This window comes from Bos javanicus, chromosome 24, assembly GCF_032452875.1.
Source record: "Bos javanicus breed banteng chromosome 24, ARS-OSU_banteng_1.0, whole genome shotgun sequence".
Classification (NCBI taxonomy): domain Eukaryota; kingdom Metazoa; phylum Chordata; class Mammalia; order Artiodactyla; family Bovidae; genus Bos; species Bos javanicus.
In genome coordinates, this window is record NC_083891.1 from 25,307,225 (window position 1) to 25,330,950 (window position 23,726).

The 23,726-nt window shown below is 37.4% G+C and overlaps 1 protein-coding gene across 3 annotated transcripts in view; it reads left to right on the plus strand.

Annotated features, from left to right (window-relative positions):
- Positions 1–382: 382 nt before the first annotated feature.
- The window catches only part of TRAPPC8 (trafficking protein particle complex subunit 8), an 82,601-nt gene continuing 59,257 nt past the window's right edge, over positions 383–23,726 (plus strand). The window contains exons 1-6 of one of the 3 annotated variants that reach the window (XM_061399664.1): positions 383–1,012; positions 7,771–7,965; positions 17,287–17,376; positions 18,915–19,089; positions 21,247–21,400; positions 23,534–23,627. In XM_061399664.1, coding sequence (XP_061255648.1) covers positions 856–1,012; positions 7,771–7,965; positions 17,287–17,376; positions 18,915–19,089; positions 21,247–21,400; positions 23,534–23,627 — 865 coding nt within the window. In that variant the 5' untranslated portion in view covers positions 383–855. Of the gene's footprint in view, positions 1,013–7,770; positions 7,966–17,286; positions 17,377–18,914; positions 19,090–21,246; positions 21,401–23,533; positions 23,628–23,726 lie in introns of those variants that run through there. The other 2 variants (XM_061399665.1, XM_061399666.1) reach the window with 2 other exon arrangements.

A 23,726-nucleotide genomic window follows, 5' to 3' on the forward strand; every position in this document is an offset into this window, starting at 1 on the left:
GGTACGTGGACGGTTTAAGCCGGCTCCAGAGAAACCTCCAAGAATCCGGCCGGCAGCTAGCTCTCTACAGTGAGCAGGTTTCCCTAGTCATTCCACCAGAAGTGTGGGAAGGGCGGGGCGAGCCGGCCGGAAGCTGCGAGAACAGCCACACAAGGTTTGTCCACTGTTTCCAGGGAGGACCAAGTCGGCGTGGAAGGCGAATGGGCACCTCCCCACTGTGACAGCACCGACCACGAGCGTCATCCTACCTACTCCCTCGTCACACCTCGCTGGTCTTCTACGCGCTGACAGAACCAGGCCAAACGTCGCGTGCCTACCCGCCTGGCTCCGCCCACCACGCTCGTAGCCCCGCCCGAGACCCGCCCAACAGGAGGTCCACCCATCGCACTTCCGGCATCAGCCGGCCGACCAGCCTCCTTCCCTCTTCAAGGCTCTCTTTTCCCGCCCCTATCGACTTTAACACTGTCACGTGAGGGGCGAGCGCGGGGGCTGCCGGGATAAGTACGCCGGTGGGTCAGGGTTCGGCCTCAATATGGCGGTTCCAGTCCGGCAGTGACCAAGGCTTTGCCGTCGAGACGACTAACTGGCGACTGCCGGCGTCTCCACCTATCGGGGTGGAATGCGAGGACGCCGGGGCGAGCGCTGAGGAGCGGCGGTGACGGGGAGGGGTCGGTGGCGGGTGCTCCGGGAGCCAAGGCGGCAGCGTCTGTTCGTTCTATTGGTCTCAAGGCTTCAGCGCCCGGCCCCGCCCGGCCGGGCCAGGCCGGCGGGCGGCGGCGGTAGCTGCTGCAGCCGCAGGATCAGCCTCCGAGAGTGGGCCGGAGGGCGGACGCCGCCGCTGCCTCTGCCGCTGTGATGGCCCAGTGTGTACAATCAGTGCAGGAGCTCATCCCGGACTCCTTCGTCCCCTGTGTGGCCGCGCTGTGTAGTGACGAAGCCGAGCGGCTTACTCGTCTCAATCACCTTAGCTTCGCGGAGTTGCTTAAGCCCTTTTCTCGCCTCACTTCCGAGGGTATGTGGTCTCCCCTTTGCACTGAGCTCCCGCAAAGCCGGGGCCGGGAGAGGGAAGTTGGGGGCGGGCGGGGAATAGAAGGGCGGTGTTTACATCTCGGAGCCGGGAGAGTGGCGTCGGGCTGGGGCCCCACGGTGTCTTTAGTGGCCGCTGGAGGAGGTTCCGTAAAAGAGATGGTCAAGACAGCAGCGTGGTTCTGACCTCCAGTTTTTCGGGCACTTCCCGGACAAACGAGCTGCTGCTGCTGCTGCTAAGTCGCTTCAGTCGTGTCCGACTCTGTGCGACCCCAGAGACGGAAGCCCACCAGGTTCCCCCGTCCCTGGGATTCTCCAGGCAAGAACACTGTTGGGTAATTAAAGAAAAACGTGAGCCGCAGAGAAGGGCATTGAGCCTGTTCTCAAGGGCCGTAGGGAGGGAATTAGGAAGTTGCAAGGAGGTCAGGCTAAGAAGATGCTCGCTGTTAGACCAATGATGTCTTAGTAAAGAAGACAAATCGTCTTCCCCTGGGAGTTAAACTGGGTTTTCAAAGTTGCCTTAAGTATTATATTCTCTAGCAGTGAGGCGTATCCCTTTCAAGACTTAGGTTTATTTTACTTCTTTCTTTTGAAAACATTTCTCTAGGTATCCAGAATTTTACTTCACCTCTCAAGCAAATAAAAGGTATAATAGTGAAACTTGGAACAGCTTTTTTTTTTTTTTTGGCCTGATGGATGAGGAAATAAGGACAAGTTGTAGTTACAATAATTTAATCGAGTTAGTGGCAGTTATCTAGATTTATAGGGATGGAAAAGTCCTGAAGTTTGTGGGTGTTTTTTTTTTTTCCAGATAAAAGTTTAATCAACAGGAGAAATATCTTTTATTGAAGAGTTGCCTGTTTTTTCCAGCTTTAGATTCTTTATTAGGGAAAAGTAAGCGTAATAATAGCCTAGTGTGGTTTAATCAATATCTTTACCTGTACTTTGCAAACAGAACATTGAAAAATATGGGTAAGATTTTTGTTTTAGACTTTTAAAAGGTTCTGTAATAAAGGTTGTCAAGACAACAATGATGTTTACTTGGTTATGATGACTTCTTCACACACACAAATGCTGTGCCATAAGTTTTATGTATTTACAGGCCACACGTGTGTATTCTTTGGGAGAATACCTCCATTATAAGTTTACTTCTGTATTTAAAGGAGACAGGGAGCTATCCAAAATAAACAGGTTGAGAACTCTTGAATTTCCTTCAGCCTGTACCTTAGCCATCCATCTCATCTCCTGCAGTATTTTTTACTAACTCAACAAAAATGACAAAGTGTTCTACATTCTAAATTCTTAAAAAACAAAACAGAGGAGCAAGTTTGCCTATGATTGGAGTGCTCTTTCCTGCTCTGTTAATAAAGAATAGTAACACTAACTGATGTATATACTTAGGGTTTCTCTTTTAGTTTGTCTTGAGTCCTGTGAGAAAGGTATTGTTAACACCATTTTAAGTTTGAGGACGTTTTAAATTTGAGGCATGGAGATACTAACTTGGTCAGTCCTATACAGGTGGGAAAGATTTAAAAACAGGCAGTGTGATTCAAGACAAGGTATTCTTAGTCAAATCATCTTATCTCCTGTTAATGTTTAGACTCAATTGTTCACAGGCAGGAGCAGTGTCTTCCAGTAGTAACAGTGTGACTCACATGCGTAACTTGAAGTTACTTTGTAGTCACATTGTAAAAAGATAAAAAGAAATTGGTAAAGGAGATTAAATAATAATTTATTTAATCCAGTATTTCCAAACGTCATTTCAACAGGTAGTAAGTATAAAAAAACTTAATGAGCTATTTTGCATTTGTTTTTTATTGCTAAGTCTTTGAAAGTTGGTGTGCATCTTACACTTATATCAACACCTAGGTTTGGACTAGATATATTTGAAGTGCTCGGTAGACACTTGTGCCTGGTGCCTCCTGTATTGGACAGTGCAGTGAATAGAGGCTGAAATCTTTACTCTTTTCCTTGTGTAGACTGCAAAAGATTTAGGGATGGAGTATAATGAGATAGACTTGAATAGGTAGATGTTGGAACGGAAGAGGATGAGCACTCCCTTTTGAGAACAGAGATGATGTTAGAATGATATGGACTAAGGTAGAAATGATAATTGAGTGGTCGGGGAACAGTGGGAAAACTCCCTTTTCAGTACAGGATAGTAAGGGAAAAGGCCTCGATGAGGAAGGATCTTGAATTCTGGGAAAGGAATTTTTGATTTCCTATCTCATGGATATGTGATAGTCAAAAAAGATTTCTTAAGCAAGGGCATGGAGTTTGGGGGAAGTTGTGTGGTTTGTAAGCAACTGAGGTTTTCTTTTTTAATACAGGAAAGTTTTATGTGTTACGTAAAGATAAAAGATGTCATTATTTTTCAAAATAATTCTGTAGAACACCAGTTATGTATGTTTCCTGAAAAAAATTTGTGGTCGAGTAAGTTTGCTTAAAAATCGTGTATTTGGGAGAATTAGTGTCATTTAGTGTATTAAGCAGAGAAGGCAATGGCGCCCCACTCCAGTACGATTGCCTGGAAAATCCCAGGGATGGGGGAGTCTGGTAGGCTGCAGTCCATGGGGTCGCTAAGAGTCCGACACGACTGAGCGTCTTCACTTTCACTTTTCACTTTCATGCATTGGAGAAGGAAATGGCAACCCAATCCAGTGTTCTTGCCTGGAGAATCCCAGGGATGGGGGAGCCTGGTGGGCTGCCGTCTCTGGGGTCGCACAGAGTCGAACACGACTGAAGCGACTTAGCAGCAGCAGCAGCAGTGTATTAAGAGCTCTGGGAACACCTACTGTCAAGAGACGTTTTAAAAGTGTAATCTAGTTTACCAGATTTATTTGAACGTGAAGTTGAGTTTTCAGAAACAGTGGTCTTGAGCAGCCAATAATCTGTGGGCAGCACATACTGGTGAATGTTGCTTCAAGGAGCTATATGTGGCAGTCTATAAAAGTAAGGCAGTGGTGGAGCTGAATTTCACCCTGAAATTGAGATGTTATTTGCTATATAAAGTCACCTTTTGTGACGTTATAATCTTAATAAAGCCTTAATATAATTATTTAATTTTGAAGCTCTGGGATTTTTGTGTGTGTGATTTAAGAGCTTTTGTCAATCATTCTTAATTCTTGCTTTTCTCTTTATTAAGCTGATTTTGTGCTACTCCAGTGTATTACTTATCAATTGTTATGTAATAAATTGCCCTGAAACTTAGCACCTTAAAACAAAAGCGTTTTTAAAAATTAATTTTATTTACTTATTTTTGGCTCTGACGGGTCTTTTCTCTAGTTGTGGCAGGGGGCTACTGCTGTTACAGCGCAGGCTTCAATAGTCACGGCTCCTGGGCTCTAGGGCACACACTCAGCAGTTGTGGCACACTGGCCCAGCTACTCTGTGGCACGTGAGATCTTCCTGGATTAGGGATCAAACCCGTGTCTCCTGAACTGGCAGGCAGATTCTTTACCACTGAGCCACCAGGGAAGCCCCCAAAGCATCTTGTATCCCTCATTTTCTCAGGGGTCTGAGAGTGGCTTATCTGGACTGTTGTCTCTTGAGGTTGCCCTGGAGCTGTCAGCAGGGGCTGTGGTCATCTAGGGCTGGAGGATCCACTTGCAAGCTCACTCCTACAGTTGTTGTTTCACCTCTTCACTGGGTGTTGGCCTGAGACCCCAGTTCTCTGCCATATGGGCCTCTCCAGAGGTTCCTTGAGTGTCCCTATAACCTGGCAGTAAGTTTCTCCTAGAGGGAGTGATCAGAGAGAAAACCCAAGATGGAAGCCATACTCTTAAAATCTTATCTCAGTAACCTTATCTCTTATAACCTTATCACAGTAGTTTTTGCTGTGTTCCATTGGTCACACATGGGCTTCCCAGGTGGCTCTAGTAACATATCCAGCTACAATGCAGGAAACATGGATTCGATTCCTGGGTCAGGAAGATCCTCTGGAGAAGGAAATGGCAACCCACTCCAGTATTCTTGCCTGAAAAATCCTGTGGACTGCAGAGTCTGGTAGGCTATAGTCCATGGGGTCCCAAAAGAGTCAGGCATGACCTAGCAACTAAACAGCAAGAACATTGGTCACACATATCCATCCTGGGATGTGGGAGAGCATATACTGGGAAATATCGGGATCATCAGGTACTATTTCAGAGGCTGGCTGCCATATATTGACTCATTTCTGGATTATTGATAAGATTACCCAATAACGACCCATTCCGAATATAGGACACAACTCTTAGTAGAATAACTTTTTTGTGTTAACACTTAAGAATACCAGAGTCAATTTAAAATTTTAAGAGAGATTTAATATACATAATGGTTGCTTATGTTATTTGACAGTTATGGATTAACTTCAAGGAAACAGCTTGTATCCTAAAAATATCAGAAATATATCATAGTATTTTGATGTTTTTTGGTTTCTCTTTCATAGACCAGCTGAGAAGTTTAATTAGGGAACTTGAGTATGTTTATTTAAATCATTTAGAAAACGAGCAATTACAGATGAATGCAGAAGAATGCAAGAAGCATCCAGCTCGCCACTACCTGGAGCCAGCGAATCTTGTCATACTTGCTTTGTATCTTTTTCTTTGCTTTAAGAAACAAAGTTGAATTCACCTTTTTACCCTTCCTTAGTCCCATTTCTTTCCTGCTTTTACCATAGGTAATCATTATAATGGAATTTGTGTGTATACTTTCTGTACATATATTTAGTTTTACAAATACACATATTCATGTCATCTGTAGTATTTTTTAAAAGCTTTTTGTCTTATATTTTTTAATTGAAAATATAGACATCAGCTGAGAGAGAACACACTGGAAATTAAGACAGTTTTTAATGGATGTAACTTTATTTAAAACCTAGGCGGACCTGAACTTAAAAGTTTATTATAAAGCATTTCCCATTAGAGGAAAATGTCATTTTTTAGTGGGTAGGTATGCAAAGTCAGTTTTCTAAGAATTGCCCTGTGTTGGTACATGATGATCCATAACATACTTGAAACAGGGTGTTATATGTGCCGCCGCCATCCTAACTACCTACTCATGTGTTAGGCCTCTGCTGAGTGCTTTACACTTACTGTTTTCTAACAGTATGTCATTTAAATTCTTAAAATAACCCTGTGAAGTAGGTTATTTCCTTCATATGTTACAGGTGAAGAAAAAAATGAAGCATGGAAAAGGTTAAAAGTTGTTTAGGATAACCCAGTTAAAAGTAGTGGGTTAGTATTTCAGGTAAAGTCTGACTCCAGGATTTGGGTCCTTAGTCTATACAATGGACTGCTTCTAGTGCTACCATGGAAGCCAATCATCTTGTCTGATTATAAGAAAAAAATATACTTAAATTTCCTACTGTGCACCATGAGCCCTGTCTTACTACAGTTGCCTAAGAACCTCTTGTCTGGCCTTGAAGCTCTGAGCCCTGGTTATAAATCATCTAGACTGAGACAAGGCCTGTAGTAGGGAGGAGACCAGAGGTATTTATTAGGTTAGGAGAAGGAATATGGGCACTGATTTTTGTTTTCTTCCTTTTTACTAGACTCTGTTTTTTAGAGCCCTATTAGATTCACAGCAGAATTGAGCGGAAGATACAGAGTTCTCATATACCTCCTGTTAGGATATGTGTACAGCATCACCTACTATCAGCATCCCACACTAGAGTGGGCATTGATCTTTATGATAGTAGAACAGGGGCCGAGAATGCAGGCATCTCTGTCAGGGAACCAGAGGAACCCTGGTGGAGCATTTAATGCCTTTTCTTCCCTGATTTTCAGTTTTGATACCATAGATCTCACACTGCCTTGAACCAGCCTTAGGGTAAAGTGAGAATCAAGAGATTTGGTATGGATGGTGGTTGGGCTTCCCAGGTGGCTTAGTGGTACAGAATCTGCCTGCCAAGCAGGAGATGGGGGTTTGATCCCTGGGTTGGAAAGATCCCCTGGAGAAGGAAATGGCAACCCACTCCAGTGTTCTTGCCTGGAGAATCCCATAGAGGAGCCTGGTGGGCTGCTGTTTATGGGGTTGCACAGAGTCGGACATGACTGAAGCGACTTAGCAGCAGCAGCAGCCGGTATTCTTGCCTGGAAAATCCCATGGACGGAGGAGCCTGGCCGGCTAAGTCGGACACAACTTAGCGACTGAACCACCACCACCACATGGATGGTGGTTACGTGCTGCGTGGTCAGTCGCTTCAGTCATGTCCAACTGTGACCGTATGGACTGTTGCCCGCCAGGCTTCTCTGGAGATTCTCCAGGCATGAATACTGGAGTGGGTTGCCATGCCCTCCCTCCTCCAGGGGATATTCTCAACCCAGGATTGAACCCACATCTTTTATGTCTCCTGCATTGGCAGGAGTTCTTTACCTGCTAGTGGATTCTTTACCACTAGCCACCTGAGACGCCCTCCCTGTCAATTCCAAAGGTAAGAAGAAGGAAAAGACCTATGGTAGAGTAGCTGTGAGCATTGCGGTACCGGAGAGGAAGGTTAGACTGTCTAGCTAGCCCTTTGGTGTGTAATGGAATGTTGTTGTTCCGTTGCTAAGTCCTGTCCAACTCTTTGGGACCCTGTGGACTGTAGCACACTATAAGTCAGTTGTATTTTGGAAGACTGTTACACTTGGAATTTCTGGGTTCCAAATTGAGCATTGTTTGTAAATCATTAACCCAAGTTTTTTTCTTTTTAATAATTGTTATAATTGTTGGCTTGTTATACTTTGTGTAGAATTACTTTCAAGTTTGTTTTCTTTTTTTTAGTTCATATGAGAGATCCCAATAATCAGCTTCACGTAATTAAAAACTTGAAGATAGCTGTAAGCAACATTACCACCCAGCCACCTCAGCCTGGAGCCATTCGGAAACTCTTGAATGATGTGGTTTCTGGCAGTCAGCCTGCAGAAGGATTAGTAGCTAATGTGATAACAGCAGGAGATTATGACCTCAACCTCAGTGGTATGTAATAAGGTTTATTATTATTTTTTAAATGACATTTCTTTTGTTAGAAAAGGTAATTCTGTAATTTGGAAATCATTCAATACACACTTAAGTACTTGCTGAGTGCGTGAGCCTGAGAATACAATGTGGAGGACAAGTCCTTGCTTTTTAGGAGATTACAATCAAGTAAGCAGGCAGCCATTAAAATAACGATGAAATACGTGATTCCACATTTTCATAATGAATAATTTTTTTGTAGTTCTACTTGTAAAGTTAATTCCTAGAACATGTGCATAATATTTCTTGAATGAAAGAACCAACAGTAGACAAAAAAGCTATTCTTTTGTGACATTAGTAATACAATGATTATGTAAAAGCATTCATTTTATTTTATCTTTTATTTTGCTTAGTGTTAAATGGAGGAAATGTTTATAGTATATAAATACTTATCCTAATCTGATGTGACTGGTAAATGTTTTCATAATAAAATTGGTAGGTGAAACTATAATAATATGTGAAGTGAGTTAGCAGTATTTGGTGTGACTCTTTGCTAGTGTAGAAAAGACTTGATGGGGGGACATGGGATAGATTTTTAGAGGGGAAAAATGAAAAGTACATCATCTAGGAATTTCCTGGTGGTCCAGTGGTTAGGACTCCCAAGCTTCCACTGCAGAGAGGCATGAGTTTGATCCTTGGGCAGGGAACTTAGCTTCTGCATGCGCCATACGTCATCTAATTAGGCTATTTTAGCTACCTAATAATCATCTTAGATCAGTATAACTTATAATCTATTATATTAATGCATCCTAATTGCATAGTTGAAGATTTTCCTAAACATACAAAGAGAAATTAAGAGGTATGTTTTAGATCGTGAAGTTACTTGGTTGCACTTGTATAGTTAGAAATATTTGTAGATTTACATTGTTTAAAAATTAACAATTTTTCTTCTTTCTATGTCATTTTAATTCCAACAAGGTAAGTTACCTTGATAAGATTAAGTTAAGAAAATTTTGGTTATCTTTAAATCAAAGGAATCCATTTCAGGATATGTACTTTAAGCAGTTCCTGACATAACTTATTTTCATGAGGCAGGATTTGCGTATTTTGGGGAGAAAGTGATGGAATTTGAATTATTTCTCTCATCAGTGGAAAATTTGAAGTGTGAAAGGAAAGGCACTGAATCTAATGCCAGAGTGTCCAGGTTTTTATATTACCATTGCCAGGGTTAGTTATAGTTAGTTGGATAATCTGAATCAGTTACTCAGAATCAGTTCTGTTCTCTGAAGATGAGAGAATTTGACTAGATTACTTCTTAAGGCCTCTTCTAGACCTTTAATCCTGTGATTCTATTTTATAGGGACTTTAACATTTTTATTACTCATGCAACAAATATTTATTGATTTCTTACTATTATGCTTTGCTCTGAGATAAGATGCTATATGTAACTTCATAACCTGATCAATAATTAGGAGACATTCTAATTTATAGTATCTTAAAATATATTATAATAGAGATATAGCATATCTAATATGCCAGAGTGCTGAGGGGCACAGAGAGAAATTAATTATCATATTTTTTCAAAATTATCTTTTTTTATAGTGCAGATACATTCCTGACCTCCAAAGCTCATATACCTTTTACTTTTAAAAAATTTATTAAAATGAGTTGGAAAAAAAAATTTATTAAAATGATACATGCACAGAAAGAAAGCAAAAGTGTCAGTCAGTCAGTCCTGTTTGACTCTGTGTGACCCCATGGACTGTAGCAGGCCAGGCTCTTCTGTCTGTGAAATTTTCCAGGCGAGAATACTGGAGTGGCTTGCCATTTCTTTCTCCAGGGGATCTTCCCAACCCAGGGATTGAACTCTCATCTCTTTTGTCTGGTGCATTGCAGGCAGAATCTTTACTGTCTGAGCCACCAGGGAAGCCCAGTACAAACAGAGATAATGCTGAAAAGACTTAAGAGAAACAAGCAACAGTAATCTGCTCTCTGTACCCCTGCCCCACCAACTTTTAGTGGTTTTCTCTGGTATTCATTTTGTGTTTCTAAGTAATATTTTTATGTGGTTGTTTATGGCTTAGTTAAAATTTTTTATTTATTGATTTTTCATTATATGATTTAGCTTAAGTACGCCCCTTCTTCCATCTCCCTAATGTGGTTTTTTATAATTTTCGGTTAATACTCACTGTTGGCAGTACTAAGTATTCACTTCTTCACTGCTGAGCCAAATATTGGGCTTTAAGTTAGTTTTTATACAGCATTTTGTTTTTTTTCAGGATTTAGTTAATCACCTTTTAAAAAACACCTTGCCCAGAGTTCTTCGTATTTTTTGCTAGTTTCTCAAGCTTCCAATAGCCTTTCAGTAAGATTTTCCCCTTGATTAATTTATGAGATAATCCATTTATTAAGATCTCCTTCCTAATGTCTTCTTTCTACTCCACACGTATTCTCAGTAGGAAATGATAAGCATTGCTCAAGGGGGTGAAAATTTGGTAGTTGGGGGACAAAAAATATATACTACAGTGATTTGTGACTCTCCAAAGAACCACAGTACATTAATGGATACATAGTGTATCTGTGGTATTACGTAAGAATATTCTGTGGGGAGAAGGAACATTTAGAAGAATATTTTAAAAAGCTCACCAGGCGGGGATGGAGGGGAGAGGGAATATAATGAAATGGAAGTTTCAAACACTGTTCTACTCTGTCATGGTTTGGCTGCATTCCAAGACCTGCTCCACAACTGCCATCCTGGAGATTTCCTTCCCTTCTCTGTAGCGTCTCATTCATATCTTTAGGTGTATTTCATTGATTTGGTAAAGGACATCTCCAGTGTCTTCCTAAAAAAGATTTATGTTTTGGAAGGTGAAATTTTTGAGGAATGAATGTCTGAAACTCCTTGCTGCTGCTGCTAAGTCGCTTCAGTCGTGTCCGACTCTGTGCAACCCCATAGACAGCAGCCCACCAGGCTCCCCCATCCCTGGGATTCTCCAGGCAAGAAGAACACTGGAGTGGGTTGCCATTTCCTTCTCTTTAGGCAGACTGTAAAAAAGAATCTCAAGTGGTTAGGACAAGCTTCAGAAGAAAAGTTTCTTTAGCTTCTTTCTCTGCTACTTAAGGCACTTCCCTTTAGCTTTATTGTTATGTTGGTCTTGAAGACTGAGAATGTGAGATGCTGAAGTACTGAATTCATTTTAATAAAATTCTGTTAGAGTAATACTCTTTGGAGATTTGAGTGGTTTTATTCATTTTAAGTAAAATTAATTCTTTGTCTAGAAATACTCTAGTTTTACCATTAATGTGAGTCATCATACTTTTCACCCATTCTGTTTATGAAATAGGTGTTAGATACTTACCTCATAAGCCTAGCTTTCACAGTGCCATTTCTTCATCAGATTGGTCAATTAAAGCTAGTGTTCCTTGGTGTAGTAATTGTAGAGACATAAGGATGGAATTGAAAGAATCCTCATTATATACAGGTATTTCCCCTGGTGGTCTCAGTTTTCCAGATTGTTCACAGTCTACTCCTTGTCTATTACTTTTTTTTTCCACTCAGGTACTACTTTTTTGTATTTGTTTCAGTTAACATGTCTGTTTAATTTTTCTAAAATGGAGTTAACTTTTGTTATCTCTTACCTATTACCTATTGTATTTACTCTTGATTTACAGTATTATCTGCTAAACTCAGGCATTGACCTTGAAAAGTATAAATTGGGCTGCACCTTGTTTTGGTAAGAAGGAAGAATATATTTTCCACCCTTTTTCAGTATGTAGTGTACTTTTTCTGATTGGCTTTATGTTAACTACTAATACTCTGTAAGATACCATGAGACTTCAGTGAATAGTCATTTGTAAACAGTGTTTTAGGAGGCTGTTTAAGTATTCTTTAATGTCTTTCCAAAGATTTTTACTTAAAAGCATAAAGAACCTTTTTAAAAAGTGGTTATTATTTAAAATGTGGGTAGTGCAAAATAGGAAATCATTGCTCTTATTTTTCTAGTATCTTGAAGTATTTTTCTGTTTTTCGTCCCAGGAATTGTTTATCAATACCAGTTACTTTGAACTATAAGAAAATCCAGAAATAATGAAATACCCTAGGATAATGCAATAGTGAACAAAATCACTGTTATATCATCCTTCAGTTTGAAATTTTGTATTGCCCACAGTTCTAAATCTTCTTTCAGGAAGTTATGAAAGAAGTTTGGAGACAACATCTTCATAGTCATCATCTTTATCTTTTTTTTTTCTCCATTGAACACAATTGAGACTTGGGGACTTGTAGTCCATATTGACAAAGAAAAGAAAATTGACAGTGAAATACACAATTTTTCACAGTTACTAGACAAATTAGAAGATGAATGCAGTGACATATGGCAGTTCAGACTAATGCGATCTAGTAGAAATAAATGAGCCACTTACGTTGTTTTCAGTGTTCTGTAGCTACAATGAAGAATGTAAGAATAGGGAATTCCCTGGTGATCCAGTGGTTAGGACTCCGTGCTTTCACTATCAGGGAACCCAAGTTCAATCCTTGGTCAGGGCACTAGATCTCACAAACTTTGTCGCATTGCTGAGAGGGGGGAAGAAGAATGTAAAAAGAAATGAGTGAAATTAATTTTAATGATATATTTAATTTTAACCCAAATATTACCATTTCAAATGTAATAAATGGAATTTTTTTTTTGTATTATCTTCAAAATTTTATGTGTATTTTATACTTAGAGCACACCTCAATTCAGACAAGCCACATTTCAAGTGCCCAAGAGCCACATGTGGCTAGTGGTTACTTACCTTATTGGACTCTGATGACAGTGGTGAAATTGATCCTATATAGAAATCCCAATCTTTTGAGTCTTCAGATGACAGTATCTAGGACAGTTGTCTTCAAACTCAAGAGTTGATGAGTGAGCAATGTACTTCTAAAAACAAAAAGAAAATACAGTATTTTCACCCAGTTTAACAGGAAGGACTTAATTTAACAGGAAGGACTTCATATAATATTTTGAAATGCTAACCTAGACCGTTCCATTTTATTAAAGGACATATGACCATATTTTTTCATCTTTTATGATGTTTGTGTAACAATTTACTTGATAAAATTTTTAAGTGTCAGGTATGTGTATGAAGGTAATTGGAAGGAATCAGATGATGTAGAAATGAAAATTCATTAACTTAATCATTGTGTTTGCTGTTTAAAAATGTAAAGAATGAAAATGCTTCACAGTGATGGAGCAAAATAAAATGACCTTTTTGTTTTCAGCAAAATTTTGAGCCATCACGTTTTTCCAAAATGTTGCACCTTGGCTGTGCAAGAAAAACCAGAAATAATGATAAACTAGAAGTTGTTAGACATGTGTTTAAATCTGGAATCAATATTTACACTGTGAATGTGTTCTAGGTTTGTGCATAATAGTTGATGGACATTCAAAAAACATTGCCTAATTGAGGTACATATCTTTGAAACTGGGAATAGATGGAATACAATTTGAGATTGCTTTATTAAAATTTATAAAAAGCTTGTTTTGGTTTTATTCTTAATTCTGTGAATAATTTATAAAATGAATTAGAAATACAATAAAATATCAAGCGTCGGTTAAATCCAGATAGTAAATGCAATGTCTATTTTTCTTGATATACTGAGGGTTAAAAGGAATATAGTTTCAAAAAGACTGATCTGTTTTTTAAAAAAAAATCTGATGTATGATAAATTTAATTGTTGGACATAAGTAATCATGACTTTCATCTCTTTAGAATACTTTGAGTTTTGCTGATTTTTTTTTTTAGAAAACACTTGATTAGAAATAGTCTCTTCAAGGATAGTTCTCAAGGGTGTTGTTAAAATACAAGGTTAGTATTTCTTAGCTCTTCATATTATTTAAGATTATTTGATTTGCAAAATGCTCATAAATTTTATATAAAAGTTCTGGTTTTAGTTTTTTGTAGCTTTTACAGTCTGAGGTCTTCTGAATTAAACCATATATTCTGATAATCACTGTTACAAGTGTCAAATATTTTTGACTTGAGACTCTTATTGAATTAAATAATTATACATCTAATTATCATATTTCTTTCCCTTACTTGAATATTTTCATTTGGAAAGATATTATTTTGCTACTACTGTTTATCAAAAGTTAAAGTCTTAAGTGCAAACATTATGTGGAATTTGTAATATTTCTTAGTGCCTTTTTCTTTCGTCTGAATGGTGGTTTTCTGGTACTTTCAATGTTTGTGAATGATTAGAGAGGGAAAATACGTGATTTATGGGTGATGTTTATGTTTAGGGTAGCCAGTCTTTTTCACTTGCAGGTTTGGGATCACTGATGATAGTATTTGGTTTCAATAGAAAGAAGACCAGAGTTGCTGTAGGTCTGTCTCACTGCCTGCAGCCCTTGTTAGATATGTATTTGAACACTAATAACTTCAGCTTCCCAGGTGGCACATTAGTAAAGAATCCACCTGCCAGTGCATGAGACACAAGAGACACGGGTTCAGTTCCTGGATCCGGAAGATCCCCTGGAGTAGGGAATGACAACTCATTTCAGTATTCTTGCCTAGGAAATTCTGTGGACAGAAGAGCCTGGTGGGCTACAGTCCATGGGGTTGCAAAGAGTTGGACACGACTAAGCATGCACACACAACTCTGTTTGCCAAGTTACTGGCACTAAGAAGGGAACAAAGAAGAAATGGGGAGAGAGAGAGAGGGCTGCCTTTTGTAGAGTGGAGGATAGAGCATTACTTTTTTTTTTTTTTTTTACTTCTTGGCTGCCTTCTTTCCTTTCTTACCAGGGGAAGTGTATATTCTACATAGAGAAACTTTAACTGGTAGGATGTCATGGTTGCTGTTTCAGTTCCAAACAGAACATGTAGAGAGGGAAAGAAATATGAGAAAAATACTGATTTCATTCCAAAATACGTACAAGAGAATTTTTAAGGGATGAGAAGTGTCACTAAATGTTAGTTTTAGGTTAACATTAAAAAAAAAAAACAAACCTACCTTTTTTCCCTACGTTCTGCAAAAACGTTGCTTGAAAAAGCAGAAAGAGAACGATGCCCTAATCAATTAGCCCTTCAAGGAGGCATGTGGCTGAAGGAAAAAGTTATCTCATCAACGTGAATGTGACCGACTTGAAGGATAAAACCTACTTCTGCCATATATATTTAGAGAATTTTCCTTTGTTCCTGTATTCTATGTTGAGTACCCAGTGTTTTCCTGTACCAGTATTTAGAAAGTATTATTTCAGTTTAAGAACTCCTACATGTGTATGCATGCTTTTTTTCTTTTTGATTTATTTTTTGGTTAGGTTTTGTTATCTGGAACATACAGTTGCAGAGTCAAAACTATAAAAGAAGGTGTATTCACAGAGGCCTAGCTTCTCTCCAGGCCCTTCCCCTTTCTCATCTCTTCCTTGTCTTACACATGGTGCCATTTTTTAGATTCATCCTGTCATTTCTCTTTGACAGAGTAAACTAAATCACGTGTGGCTCTCTTTCTTTTTCCCTTTGTTTCACAAAATTGCATACTTTTCTGCTGTTGTCTTTTTTCACTTAATATATCCTGGGGGCACTTCATAGTAATCATGTGGCGATTTTCCCCTTTCTCTTAAAACTCCATAGCACATCCAGTGTGTGTACCATAGTTTACTTAACCAGTCCCCTCCTGGTGGACACTTGCATTTTCTAGTCTTTATTACAGGAAATGTTGCAATGAATAGCTATTTTGGAAGACCTAATTTGTTTATTCAGAACTCCCCGACCCACTGTGAAACAGACCCCTTGTCATATGTCTACAACTTACCTGTTCCTTGTTAAATCTAAGCATTGTTGAAGCAACAAGGAAAATAGAAAAATAAAGTTGATAAGGCCATTTCTCCCACCATCTGTGGCGATTTCTTATCTAACCAAATCTTTCATTATTTATTTATATATTTTCTCTTCATTGGTACTGAGTGAAAATAAAAACTAATTTTCAAGATAGAGACTCATTTTGACTGATTTAGGGGAAAGATGTTTACTGGTTAGTAAGAAAATTGGTTTCCTGTTGTAACAGACTAGTCTGTGTCATTCTCCAATTATGCCACTTTTCGTGTATGTGTGTGTATGTGTGTGTATATATATAGAGAGAGTACTATTTCTGGGAATGTCTTTCCTCTTCTGTAGCAAGAAAACATGAAATTTTTGTAGTACTGATCCTTCTAAACAATATGGGTTAGTCTCATAATCCATTTGTTGGAATTAAAGTTTTTTTGTATATATGATACTGGGTTGGATATGCTACTTGGTTAAGATGAATAGCTTTATTATTTCACCCGTCCCAGTTTAATGTAGTGTTACAGTGTAAACAGAAAATATACTTGCTATGCTTTCCGTGATTCTAAGAATAAAACAAAAAGTACGTAAGGTTTTATAGTCAACATAAGTAACTAGGAATAGAGAATAGAGTGTCCTTTTAGTAAAACTGTGATTTAGATAATCTGCTTAAACCTAATGAAATGACCAAGTTTAACAAAATTCAAGTTTTTAACAAGTTAGAATAGTTGTGATGTAAAATGCTTAGCATGGAGTGAGAGAGATTTGACATTTTAAGAATCACATCACATACATGTATACAAAAAGTAAAAATACACATCTTTGTATTTGATCGTGAGGTAAGTATGTTTTGAAATTCCATTTGGAGAGGTTCAGTTGCTGTCTGACTCGAGTAATCAAATTATGAAGTAAGGTTTGTCAGCCTCACCACTATTGACGTTTTGAGCGAGATAATTCTTTGCTGGTGTTGGAGTGGGGTGTGTGGGGGGTATTGTTACCCCGTTTTTCTCAGTGTAGGATGTTCTCATTATTCCATCATTCCTGACCTGTTTCCCTAGATGCCAGTAGCACTCCTCCTTGTTCCTATTTGTGACAAGTCACAGTATCTCCAGACAGTGCCAGGTGTTTCCTGGGGGTCATGATTGCTGTTGGTTGAGGACCGCTGTTCAGAAATAATGCCATTTATGAGAAAGAGCTACTTACAACAGCGTGACTAGTGGAAGGGAAAACTGTAGTTCTAAAATCTGGTTGTTCACATAGGTAATACTGAAATCATTAATAAATAAACTGTGGTATCATTGTGTAGGTTGGGAATAGGTCAGTTTTATTTTTGCAAGTACATGTACTGCCATGTATGAATATATTTGTATGGCTCATGTATGTATATCAATATATATATTAAAGCACACGTGAAAAATGCTTGTTTATTGCTAGAAATGATGTTTTATACCTTTCAGGAATATGAACTTGAAATGTGGTCTGTTGTAAACTGATTCTACTGAACAGTTTTAACTTTTTCTTTATTAATTTTAGCTACTACTCCATGGTTTGAGTCTTACAGAGAGACCTTTCTTCAGTCGATGCCAGCGTCAGATCATGAATTTCTGAATCACTATTTAGCATGTATCCTTTGACTTTTATGTTCTCTTAAAATATTTGGAAGTTACTAATCTCAGAAAGAGTTACATAAACGCAAAATTGTTGAGAGGATGTAAAAATTATTTTTTATTGATATGCTTCAGGTTTTCTTGTTGTCCTTGTTAAATAGCATCCTAGTTTCAAGACTGGTAGAGCTAAGTTTTGATTAAAAAATAAGAATACTAAGAGCCTGCTTAGTTTCTGTCATCCAACTTGCACATTTCATGCTTAATATGTTTTAAGTGATTTTAGAAAGAAAAAATGTAAACTGTCAGTGTTAACTGCTTATGCTGATTGTCTCAAAATTCCCTGGTGGTTCAGACAGTAAAGAATCTGCCTGCAATGCAGGACACCCAGGTTTGATCCCTGGATCAGGAAAATCCTCTGGAAAAGAGAACAGCTACCCTCTCCAGTATTCTTGCCTGGAGAATTCCATGGCCAGAGGAGCCTGGCGAGCTACAGTCTATGGGGTCTCAAAAGAGTGGGACACAACTGAGTGACTAACCCTTTTACTTTCAAAATTAACTGCTTATGCAAAAGCTCAGATTTAGAAACAGCTTTCCATCCTTTAGTAACATGTTTTATGGCTATTAACCTCCTTTCACAGTTATGACTTTCATTTTTTTTAACGTGGTTACAGAGAAAAGTTGAGAAGGGACAGAGTATGAAATTGCACTGAAATGGAATGGAGAGGATCAAGACTCAGCAGAAGTTTTCATTATGTTGATAGTTGGACAGTTTTCATATTGTCCCTTTTTATTTTCATGGATTGCCTTATTGTATATATAAGTGATCTAAACAGCTGTCAACAAGATATCTTTAGTACTTAGAACCTTGAATTACTTAGAAATGTCAAAGAAATTATTTTATGCTCGCAGGAAAAGCTGTAAAAATCAGATTTTGTTTGTTTTAGCTCATAAAATACCTCCCTAAGTTTATTTTTAAAGAATAATATTAATTATTGGACTTCCTAGAAGGCACAGTGATAAAGAATCCACCTGCCAGTTCAGGAGATGCAAGAGACACAGTTTCGACCTTTGAGTCGGAAAGATTACTCTGGAGAAGGAAATGGCATCCCACTCCAGTATTCTTGCCTGGGAAATCTCATGGACAGAGGAACCTGGCGGGTTGCAAAGAATTGGACACGACTGAGTATGCACACATGCTTGCTGCTGCTGCTAAGTCGCTTCAGTCGTGTCTGACTCTGTGCAACCCCACAGACAGGAGTCCACCAGGCTTCCCTGTCCCTGGGATTCTCCAGGCAAGAACACTGGAGTGGGTTGCCATTTCCTTTTCCAATGCAGGAAAGTGAAAAGTGAAAGTGAAGTCGCTCAGTCGTGTCCGACCCTCAGTGACCCCATGGACTGCAGCCCACCAGGCTCCTTGGTCCATGGGATTTTCCAGGCAAGAGGACTGGAGTGGGGTGCCATTGCCTTCTTTGTACACATGCTTGCAGTTTGTTTTAATAGGATAGTAGTTACTATTAAGTAATAAGTGATAATTACCTTAATGTGGTTTACAAGGTATGTTGGTGACATCCTCTGGTGAAGCTGAACCTGTGGAACAGTTTTCAAAATTGTCACAAGAACAACATCGAATTCAGCACAATAATGACTATTCCTACCCCAAGTGGTTTATACCAAATACACTTAAATATTATGTACTTTTACATGATGTAAGTGCAGGAGATGAACAGAGGTAAGTTTTATTTTTTTAATTGTAAAATATTTCCTGTCAAATGAGTTAACATTAATTTGGATATGGCTTAAGTTTTTGATATATTTTTCATCTAAGAAAGTAAAAATTAATAAATTAGCTCAATCTTTTATTTGATGTTATATTCAGCAGCTACATCATTTTATTTCATATGCTTATCCAAACTTTTCCTTCAATGTATGTCTATTAATCTTTGTTCATGAGTGCTTGCCATTTTATATCTATAGATCTTAGCTGTATTTCTTACTTGGTATATTATTATTGCTCATTTTTTTCTCTTGTCCCTTTCCCAGTTTTCCTGTAACTTTTCATTTCCTGGTTTATAGGCACTTCTTTTTTCACTCTTCACTCTTAACACTTTATATTTTTAAACTATATTTTTAAACTTGATGTTTTTCACAGTCTCAAAAAAACATCCAAACACTTATTTCTTATGTCCCCTTTAATATTCTTTGTTAGTGATTTGCCATAGTCCTTTTATGTTTGGGATAAGAGTATAGCTTATCTTTAAAGATGAGTTCTTGGAAAAAGATAATATTAAAACAGTTTTGCTTTTGTGGCTTTTTCTGGCCAGTGGGGATTGGGGAGAAGATGGGACACCCAATACTTTTTTGTTAAGAGGGAAACTTAAATGTCCAAAAAAGGCTTAAAAATAAATGCATTAAGACTTTTTGCTGCTTTGCAGTTTATTTTGATTTTTGGTTCAAGATATTGATCAAAATTAATCTTTTGTTTCAAACTGTTATTCTCTTATGTCGATGCTATTTAGAATATGCAGTTAAATAATTGTTTTTTGTCCTTGTTCTGAGCACACGCCATCATTTTAAAATAAAGTTTTCTTGATAAAACCAGAGAATTGTTCTGAGGATTACTAACCTTTATAATTTTTTTTTGACATCATAAATAATCTGTAACCTCTTGGATAAAGTGTATTATATAAATAGGAATAATTTGAACTGGTGTTTATTAGTTTCAGTTGTTTGAATATGGATACCTTCCATATTAAATGGTTATAATGTAGATATTTAAGTGGTAATTAAAGTTATTAGATCAGTGGTTCTTATGCTTAACAGTGTCATTGGTAAAGCAAGTAGATGTTTATTGTACGTGAGTAAATATACACACACATATACTTTGTGTTTATACAAATTTATAACTGTTTTATTTAACCAGCCTTAATTTTACAGTGTGTAGTAGGATTTAATTATTCGTTAGTTTTGTTATTTGTATAGTATTAGTATCTGCATTTGAATGGGCTATATCCACATGTTTTTTGACACCAGATAGCTGATGAGTTTAGGGAGAAAAACTAGGTTAGCTCTATGTACCAAAATTTCATTTCCATTAGAATGTACTATTTGATTCTTAGGCTGACTTATTTGAATTACCTTATCTCTTACCAACTGTCAAGTCTAGTTAACTAAAAGTAAGGAAATCAACTGCTTTTTGTTGCATCTGAGATTAGCTTATGGGTCCAGCCGATAATAAACCAAGCAAAAAAGTTGTATTTTATATAAGTATTTTGACTGCTTTTCTTGTGTGTGTGTGTGTTTTCTTCTTCTAAACTGTGTTTTCTTTGGAAACTGCTTAGGGAAGGGTAAACTGTAGCAGTAAAAGATGATTTTTTTGGGGGGATGCTATAATTATCTATTTTAGCACTTACATTTTTTGATAAGTATCTGTTATCTAAGGCAGAATTTCACAAAGTTGTATTTCCTGAAGGCTAGTCCACATAGTTGAGTTTCTGATTTATAAGTTTGAAGCCACTCTTTGGAAATTCACTGTACACAGTAGCAATGGAAGACTCAGGGGTGATCTGCTGCAAAGAAACTGGTTGGCTTGATTACTGTAGTTCCCCAAACTAGTTTGACCACTGAAACTTTCTTTTTTAATAACATGAGTATTTTTGCAAAATTTATTCCACAAGACGTACTTTGGTAACTGTACTTTAAGGTGATAACCAAGCTAGCTAAACTTCAGTTAGAATCATGAACTTTGTTTTAATTTTTAAAATTATGCTACTTCTAATGTCTTTTTTGGGAACTATTTTTTTTTCATGGTTTTTGTATTATTTTAATATCTATTATTGCCTAAGATCCTCTCTTCGTTGGCTACAAACTTTTCCATTTTTTATTTTAGAGCTGAGTCAATTTATGAAGAAATGAAACAGAAATATGGAACTCAGGGTTGCTATCTACTTAAAATTAATTCTCGAACATCTAATCGAGCATCAGATGAACAGATACCAGATCCTTGGAGTCAGTATCTCCAGAAAAATAGTATTCAAAACCAGGTATATGTAAAAAACAATAATGAAGCAAACCACAAAAGCTGTATTTCAGTTTTATGGCCAATGGCAGCACTGTAGAATTTGTAGAATTACTAATAGTTATTTTATGGAATCTGGCTAGTTTTGATCCACTAGTATGCGAGCTCTTAATGTTTCAAAAGCTGTTTTTAATCGCAGTAATCCCTTCTGTGTATACCTTTCAGATATAAATATCAGTGTTAATTGTTTTCTTGAAAGATGAAAGAAAAGTGGAGACTTCCCTGACAGTCCAGTGGTTAAGACTCTGCGCCTCCACTGAGGGGGGAACTAAGATCCCACAAGGCGCATGGTGTGGCAAAAAAAAAAAAAAGATGAAAAGTGAATTATACATTAAGAATTGAATTAGATTGACTAAACACGTAGATAATAGAATTTTTGGCTTGCACATTAAATTCATTATGAATGCTTACAGTCAATTCTTTATTATCCACATGCTCTGGGGGTTGCCTTCCTTCATTTTCAACATGCTGTTCTTATGGCCACCTTTTGGAGCTCATACTTTTTTAGGTGGGTGGGCTTTTTTCCCTAACTTTCCTTTGATTTCCTTTTCTTTTGAATTTCAAGGAAGTTTTGTTTCTTCCTAATCAATTTTTCTAATGTTGATTTCTAGACTAATGTTAATTGCTGTCTGTTGGCTGGTGTGTGGTGGGTGTAAAGTTTCACGTTCTTTCCAACTTTTAAGATAGAATTTTGTGCCACTTAGTACTAGTCGAATGGCAAATTATACACTTAGTTCAGAAAATCAAGAGTTGACTATTTTTTGTTTAGAAGGAAGATTTCTAAAGTGAATAGAAAATATATTTATATTTTGTATAACTAAGCTGCATTAAATACTTTATGTGATACTATTTTAAGAAATATGAATTAGAAAGTATGTAGATTTTGATGTTCTAATAGAAATATTGTTTAATAATCTGTTTATATATGAAATTTTAAATCCAATTTTATTCAACTTTAACATTGAGATGATTGTTGACCTTCTTTAAGATAATGCTGGGGGAAAATATCTGAGAGAAAAAGAACCAGTTGGAGGTAGAAGAGCTTTAAATAGTGTTTCAGGACCATACTCAGAATAGGAATAGTATTGAAATACTCAGTTTAGAATCTAACCATCTAAGGTTGGGAAAGGGAACATAATAGGTCAGATTGTGCAGTTGGAAAACTTTTAACAGAAGACAGAGCTATAGATATCCTATAGCTTAGAATTCTAGAAGTCCAGGATTGGAGGATAGTTTAATGGTTGTCAGATCCAGTCGTTGTTGTGATGCTTTAATTTCCTTTAAATCTATGAGTGACCTCATCTATTGAAAGTACTCACTGTCTTTTTAGGTGACCTGCTCCATGTTTAAGCAGCTTCAGGATCAAGCTTGTACTCAATCCTATAGGGACCATGTCAGTTTTTCATTAAGATGATTTTCAGAATATAGAACAGAACTCTCATGTCTTTTAATATACCATTTTTTCAACTCTTTCTTAAATGTTGTTTCTAGTAAATTTCTTATCCTGATCACCTTCCCCTTAAGTTCTAGGTTATATATTTTTCTCAAAGTCTGGCACTCAGAATAATAACCTCATGATATTAGTGGGCTCATGGAGTAGTCTGGACATTTTTTAAGTTGTTTTGGTGGCTGAAACCAATACCCTTTGTACAAGTAAACATTGCATTGGATATTTTCCCAAAACTTCTGTGTATTCAGAATGCACTCCAGGCTATTAATACTGCATCCATGAGCCAGGGGATTCCATACCATCCTTTTTTACCCCTCCAGTAGTCCATCTGTCTTGCCATTATTCCTTACATAGTTGCACATACAGGGATTCATATAGGCATGTGCATATCACATATAAACAGATAAACAGATAGAAGTAACTTGAATTCAGAAGAATTAGGGTAGTGTGCATGTGAAACAATATAAGGATATAGTAGGTGTGGATTTAAGTGATAGAATATGATACATGGAAGTTAAGAATTTGGAGAATTAGACATTTTTTGCTGTAGCAAAAAAACAATGAGGTTTACTATAGTTGATAAATTTGGTGATATCTTAAACATGATTAAGTATAACCGTTAATACTTTTTATATTTTATTTTGATAGGAATCATATGAAGATGGCCCTTGTACTATAACTTCAAATAAGAATTCTGATAGTAACTTGCTTTCATTGGATGGATTAGATAACGAAGTCAAAGGTCTTGATATACTTTCTCTTAAGTTTGTCTTTTGATTGAAAATAGCCCTCTTGTTAAAGCATGCTAATCTTTATATGTAAAAGATGGGGGAAAGTTTCA